At 37.4% G+C, this 7,908-nt stretch overlaps 1 protein-coding gene and 1 pseudogene across 1 annotated transcript; one reads left to right on the plus strand and one right to left on the minus strand.

Moving 5' to 3' along the window:
- Positions 1–607: 607 nt before the first annotated feature.
- LOC141652995 (uncharacterized) lies at positions 608–5,333 on the minus strand. The gene is made up of 2 exons (XM_074460642.1): positions 3,977–5,333; positions 608–3,867 (listed from the first exon to the last, which is right to left on the minus strand). The coding sequence occupies exons 1-2, from the start codon at positions 5,331–5,333 to the stop codon at positions 608–610; spliced, it is 4,617 nt and encodes a 1,538-aa protein (XP_074316743.1).
- Positions 5,334–6,990: 1,657 nt separating this feature from the next.
- LOC141653002 (uncharacterized) lies at positions 6,991–7,557 on the plus strand (annotated as a pseudogene).
- The last annotated feature ends 351 nt before the right edge of the window (positions 7,558–7,908 follow it).

The raw sequence follows: 7,908 nt of genomic DNA on the forward strand, positions 1-7,908 counted from the left end.
AATCAGATTGGATATTATTAAAACGCAAGGAGAGCTTATAATAAAAAGATAATCATTAAATTAAAATAGTAAAATCGTGCACGGACATTTTAACCCTTCCAAAAGTAGATTAAAATGAGAAATAATTAAATAGAGAATGGAAGCGATAAATATTTATATTCAAAATATATTATTAAACTCCGAAATAATTAATTTAATAAAATACTTTTATAATAAAATATTATTATAAGATACGGGGTGTTACAGTTATTGCAACGACGGTTGTTAAATATATACCACGGTTGTACAAATAACACGCGACCGTTATATAACATCAAGAACCGTTATAAAATCTTTCAAGAAACTGTTATTAAATCTTAATAACGATTTCAAATCCGTTGTCGTAGTTTACTATTGACAACGTCTTATCGTTCCAAAACCGTTGTTAAATTTTGTATATGATAACGGTTCATTTCGTTATCTTATTTAATTGAATGTCAAAATTTTTTTTTTTTTGGGAAAGGTAAGAATTATATTAATCAAAGAACCTCAAGATGTTCAAGTTACAACTCTTCATGAGCAAAATAAATGAAAGAATAGGAACAATAAAAACAAAAGAGGACTACATCTAAATCTTATCAAGCCAATTACCATCCACACTCTTCAAGGGACTAACATTAAGTCTATGAAATCTAGCCTTAACATCAGTGATAATGTGTTGAATAACTTGCTCAGGTCTCCTCACATATTGCTTAAGCCGAGCTTCATTACGTACCCTCCAAATGAAGTAGACCAAGTACACATGACAAGCTCCACTAACTTTCCTGAGAATTTTAGAGCATCTAGCAGATGAGTACCACCTCACCAGATCACTCATAGGGAAAGAAACATCCAGCCGCTGATGCAACAGTCTGCAGCACTCAGTACTGTAAGCACAGTCAAAAAACAAATGCTGATGATCCTCATTCTGAGTCCTGCAAATATCACACGTGAGATCCACCAGAGTACCCATACGATTCAGTCTGTCTTTAGTCAATAACCTCAAATGCTGAGCAGCCCAAAATATGAATGAAGACTTTGGGACATTAAGCCTGTTCCAGCACAGATGAAACCATGGAACCTTTGGCTTACTCTGCCTTAACCAATTATAACCAGCCTGCACAGTGTAGTCTATATCCATGTTCAACCATTTATTATTGGTGTATGCTTGGGAAAAGAGGATCATATTTTGAGAAATTTTCCTCCATGACCAACTACAGTCAGGAGGAGGGGAATAATCAGTCCACTCTTGCCCTTTCATATAAACATGATTAACCCATCTAACCCATAAATGATCTTTTTTAGAAGCTAACCACCAAGCATACTTCCCCAAAATTGCCCTATTCCAATCCTTAGCCACCCTGAGCCCTAAACCTCCTTCTACCTTAGGAACACAACAAGTATCCCAAGCAATAGCAGGAGCCTTCCCATACTCAGCCTTACCAGCCCATAAAAAATTCCTACATATTGCATTCACTCTATTCAGAATCCCATTTGGAATCAAAAAGATATTTGCCCAATAAGTGTGAAGAGTGGACAATACAGAGGAAACCAAAGTGAGGCGACCAGCATAAGACAACTGTCTAGTCCCCCAGCCTCTGATTCTAGCAACCAACTTATCCAGAAGTTTCATCCCTTCATTCTTGGTTAACTTCTTAGAGGAAATGGGAATTCCAAGATATTTGAAAGGCAACTGACCCCTCTTAAAACCAGAAATCTGCAAGATATTAGAAACTGTGCTAGAAGAAGCCCCATTGAAGTAGATTTCAGACTTGGTTTTATTCATATGAAGTCCAGAAGCAGCTGAAAATGTAGCAAATGATCTCAGAACCCACATAATAGAGCTCTCATTTCCTTTGCAAAACATTAAAAGATCGTCAGCAAACATCAAGTGATTTAGCTTCATATGACTGCACATAGGATGAAATTTGAAGGTATCTTGGAGGGCAACAACCTGAAGAATACGACAGAGGTATTCCATGCAGAGGGTAAACAAAAGAGGTGATAGAGGATCACCTTGCCTCAGGCCCCTTTTACCTTGAAAGAAACCAAAGGAGCCTCCATTAATAGATAAGGAGTATGAAGGAGTACTTACACACACCATGATAAGATCAATAAACTTCTGAGGAAATTTAAGAGCATAGAGCATTTGTTCCAAAAAGGACCATTCAACTGAGTCATAAGCCTTTTTGAGATCAATTTTAACTAAACACCTAGGGGAGGCAGCCTTCCTATTGTAAAGCCGAACAAGATCTTGACATATAAGAATATTCTCAACAATATTTCTGCCTTTCACAAAACCCCCCTGACTATCACTCACCACAGCAGGCAGCACCTGACTAAGTCTCTTGCACAGAACTTTATCCACACACTTGTATAAGGTATTACAACAAGCAATTGGCCTAAAGTCTAAGACACTAGCAGGATTATCCATTTTAGGAATAAGGGTGAGAGTGGTGGTATTTACTTGTTTAAGAAGTTTACCAGAGCTAAAAAAGTCCTTCACAGCACCCAAGACATCATTTCCTACAATGTCCCAAGAATCCTTATAGAATTGACTCGTATAGCCATCAGGACCAGGGGACTTATTACCTGGAATGGAAAACAAGCATCCCCTGATCTCCTCATCTGTCACTGGTGCATTCAAAATGTCACAATGATCTTGAGTCACCAGCTTCCCAACTCTAACAGTAGCAACATGAACCTCAGTTGTAGCATGGCAAGTACCCAGAAGCCCTTTGTAATAGGATAAGAAAGCAGCTTCAATGTCCTTAGGATCCTGATAAGTAATACCATTCTCCCCTTTAATATTCATGACACTATTGTGGATCTGCCTAGATCTGATGTGGTTATGAAAAAACCTAGTATTATCATCCCCATTACATAACCAATCAACTTTTGCCCTCTGACTCAGGAAGCTGTGCTGGATTTGAAGTAAGTGTCTATATGAATCAGCAGCAGATTTTTCAGCTAAACTAACAGTTTCATCACTGGGATTAGACTGCATTTGAATTTGCAGGCTTTCCAGCAGAACCTTGGAAACACCCACAGCTTTATCAATATCAGAAAAATTGCTCTTATTGAACCCCCTCAAATTATGCTTTAGATTCTTTAGTTTATGAACGAGCTGATACATAAGAGTGTCTCTGACTGGCCTGCTCCAAGCTTGCTGGACTACAGTATGAAAGCCCTCACCTAAACTCCACATGTTATAATATCTAAACTGCCCTTTAGGACGCACCCTCACTTGCCTTCTGAAACAGACACAAGGATTATGGTCAAACAATCCTTCAGGTAAAAAGTGAGCATAAGAGTTAGGATACAAATCCATCCATTCAGAATTGATAAGGAATCTATCTATCCTAGAGAAAGTCCTTGTTTGAGGCTCGTGCTTATTATTCCAGGTATAGAAAGCTCCTTGAGCCTTAATATCAGTGAGCCCACAGTGCTGAACACAAGATCTAAACTCAGCAATTTCATTCCAAGTAACCTCCCTCCCAATTCTTTCATTATAATGGAAAACATTGTTAAAATCACCACAAACACCCCAAGGCTTATGAAAATTATCCTTGATGTATCTCATATGAGTCCAAAGATCAGTTCTCTCACTTTCCTCATTGAAGCCATAGACAACAGAAAAAAGGAATTCATCACCAGTAGCTCTCTCAGTAACCAAGACTGTAATAACTTGAGCATTCATAAGAAGAGTAGTAACATTAAACAACCTAGGAACCCAGATAATCCAGACTCTCCCCCCATTATGATAGGAGTTATTATTAATACCTTCCCAATGAGAACCTAAATTATGAAGAATACTACTAAAATCTTGCAGCTTAACCTTAGTTTCAACTAAACCATAGAGACCAATATTATTCTGATGCAAAAATTTCTTAACATCTAACTGCTTATTGATCCCATTTATTCCCCTAACATTCCAAGTACCAATACTATCCATTACCAGATATCACAGGTAGATCCTCCAATCTCCCATTCAATTGTGTAGCTTTATTAGGACTCAAAGCTTCTGCATAAGATTTGGTGGTTGATTTTTCCTTACTGGACTCATTAAGCTCTTGCCTAGTAAGTTGCTGAATAACTGGCACAGGGGATGGAATCCTTGATGAGTCATGATAAGTAACCCCTCCAAAGGGTGCTCTGGGGGAGGCAATGACAGTCACAGGTCTAGCTTTCTGGACTGGACGCCAAACCTTAGTGGGGGGTTTAGGAGCAGGGGGATTGACTTTTGGACCTGGAGCAGGAACAGGAGCCACATCCTTCTTCTTACACATTTCTTTGGTATGCCCAATACCCTTACACCCTCCACAAACAGTAGGCTTCCATTCATACTCCACAAGAATGGTAACATCAGCACCTTTTTCATCTTTAAACTGGAGTTTATCAGGGAACTCCTGACCTATCTCAACCTCTACCAACAATCTGGCAAAACCAAGACGGGTCTTATCTTCTGTGGCTGCATCCCTTCTAATAAATTTACCCAGAAGCCCGGCTAATTTCTCAAGACATGCCTTACTCCATAATTTTAAAGGTAGACCACAAAGACGGAGCCAAATAGGTACTGCTTTGACCCTCTCCTTCGTCAAACAACAATCCTCAGTCCAAGGCCTAACAACAACAGGCTTATTGTCAAACATTGGGAATCCTTGTTGAAGGACCAAGCTTTGACATTCTTTCGTAGGGAATCTGACCAGGAAAACCCCATTAGGGAGGAAAGACAGTTTATCAAACTTATAAACCCCCCATAATTTCTGAACAAACCCCGACAAAAGCTCCCAGGGTGGATTACTACCCAAGACATAACAAACAACTGCTGTATCCCAATACTCAACCTCAGATGCTACATCCTCAATAGTGAACTGAAGCACCGGCTTCACATTAGCAGTAGTCTCATTAGTCTTAGTAGAATTAGAGTGTTTACCTTTAACAAGAGTCCAATCCCCAGAACCAGCATCTTCCTCCTCAATAGATACAATAGCAGGCCCTTCCTCCTCAATGACAGGAACATCCTCATTAGGTACAGAAATTGGCTCATCAGCTACAGTAGGAACAAGGATAGCCGCATCTTCGACCACTGTATCCAATTCCAGAACCGGAATACCCACAATTTCACTCATCTCTTTCGTTTTGTGAGCATCCGCTGATTGAGGAATACGCAAACAACTTTGAGAAGACTCAGGAACATCCATATCAAGATTATGATCAGAACAATTAGTAAACGATAATCGAAGTTTTGCTTTAGAACGAATTTTATTTTTTACTTGATTTTTCTGTGATTTTTTTGAGATTTTTCTTGCCATTGTGCAATCAAAACCCTAAAAAATCTAGAGAGAAGTTAGAGCTTTCTCTCTCCATTGTATAGTTTTTGTAACATTGATAGAATTAAAACATACTAATCTTTGTTGATAATGTATTGCGTGCAAAACCGTTGTTATATTCATCTGTTGACAACGGTATGTAACCGTTATCTATTTTTATTGATGAAATTTTTGACAACGGTTCTGCTTAAATAAACCGTTGTAAAAGTTTTGAACTCGACAATGGTTATCGTTCGTTATCTTATATTTTTGGCGGTTTGAATGGGAGGGAAAAATATGTCAACGGTTATTTTTCTAAATAAAACCGTTGTCAAATAATTGTTTGCAACGGGTTGTTTTTAACCATTATCGTTTTTAATTTTTTTTTTTTAAAAAATGATTTTAGCTTGTTCCAGCAGCTGCTGAAATGCTATTTTTTCAGCAGCATTTGTAGCAGCTGCTGGGATGCTAGCATCCCAGCAGCTGTGCACTGCAAAAATTCAATCCTGCATCAAAATATTACACCCCATGATCAATTAAACTCAGTTTCAATACAGTACAAACAGGATGATCAAAAGCCAAAACACAACTTCCTCAGGAAAAAAAAGAAGCCAATACACAATGGCTCTATATATACACACACACGTACATAAAGCATGAGAAAACTATTGAGACTCCGCTAATGAAACAACATAACTGGCCCACATATTTCTCATCTGGTTGATGTCCTCTGGCGAATATTCTGGGGCTTTGTTGAGTATTAGTGGAAACTACAATTCAAAATTTACATAATCAAAATAGATATAATACATGGAAGTATACAAAATTGAACTCAATTTACGTCTGAAATAGTTTTTAAATGACACTAACCCGTATCGGAATGGTAGATAATTTTCTGTTGATAACCTCCCACATGGACTGACAAACGTAAAAGGCGCATTTTTTGCCGTCTAGTGCTTTAGGAGACTATTATATAAATCTCACACAAATCAGCTGAATTAGATAATCAACCTCTCTCATAAACATTAATTAAATGATACGAGTAATTATTAGGAATACACTTACTAATGGCGTGATAAAATTGGGAACAGCGTTGCTTTCATATTTCCCAAGTGGACATAATCTTTTTTTTGCTTCAAAAACACTAATTTATAAATATAAACACATGCCATTATTATTTGCATATATATGGCTCAAGTCATACAATAACAAATGACATTATTGAAGGTTGTAAACTTACTCAGTTATCATCCTTACACAACTCAAGTCGAGGGTTTGCCTTGCGAGAGTCAATCCAAAGATTAATCGTTTTTTTGTTTCCACTTGGATTGCCAGTAGCACCCAATGCTTCCTATTCAATTTGGGACATTGAACTGTTAGTTCATTTACACACATTTAAGCATGTTAATAATAAATTTATTGAACCATTATTCATTACAATAAGGAAAAATTACAAATAACCACCACGTATTTGCGCATTTTTACAAATAATCACCATGTATTTACATTTTTACAAATAATACCCAAACTTTCATCTAAACTCCCCGATCACCACCGTATAATTACCCCGACACTTGTTTTTTTATTGCCCGACTCATTAAGTAACGTTTTACATAAAATGGCCATAATACCCTTCCCTTTATTACTCCCAAACATACCTATGTCCTTCTGTGTAAAAACCATCAACAATACTTCCATACTTATGAAACCCTAAATCAAATTGTTGATCCCTGATTAATTCACAAACAATCCTAACATGGCAAGACAAGTGTATCCTGAGCTACATCCGCCGGCTATGGTCGTATAGGCAGCGGCGAGCTGGGATTGGTATTCGGAGTGATATCAATGGCGGCTGCGTTTGCGGTTGCGGTTGCGATGTCAGCTATGGTTGTAACATGGATTACCATTTTGGTACTCTTAGCATTCTTTGGTAAAAGTAGAAGGGATCTTGTTGTTGAAGGTAAGAAATTGTGATAAGATTATTAAATTGACAGCTGAGATTTATGGGATTTTGGTCAAGATCTTGATTAAAGAAGGGAATTGTGTGGCTGCTCTTTGTGCTGTTTTAGGTTACTTTATGCTTCTTAGGAATCGTCCAGATGAAAGCGTACGATAATCTAATTCAGTTATTGCAAACTTCAACATTATGATTGTGAATTAATTAGGGATTAACAATTTGGGGATTTAGGGTTTCATAAATTTGGAAGTATTGTTGGTGATTTTTAGAAAGGACATTGGTGTGTTTGGAGTAATAGAGGGAAGGATATTATGGGCATTTTACGTAAAACGTTACTTAATGAGTCGGGAAATAAGAAAAACAAGCGTCGGGGCAATTATACGGTGGGAATTGGGGAGTTTAGATGAAAATTTGGGGGTTATTTGTAAAAATACAAATACATGGTGGTTATTTGTAAAAATACGCAAATACGTGGTGGTTATTTGTAATTTTTCCTTACAATAATCACATACTATACATACATATTCTCATTTTAAGGGGCAAGCCATAGTTTTTTGGTCGACATCAACCGACGAGCGATACTATTTATTTGTTCTTTGTATGAAATTCTGTGCACAGAGA

The sequence above is a fragment of the Silene latifolia genome, chromosome 1 (assembly GCF_048544455.1).
Source record: "Silene latifolia isolate original U9 population chromosome 1, ASM4854445v1, whole genome shotgun sequence".
Classification (NCBI taxonomy): Eukaryota; Viridiplantae; Streptophyta; class Magnoliopsida; order Caryophyllales; family Caryophyllaceae; genus Silene; species Silene latifolia.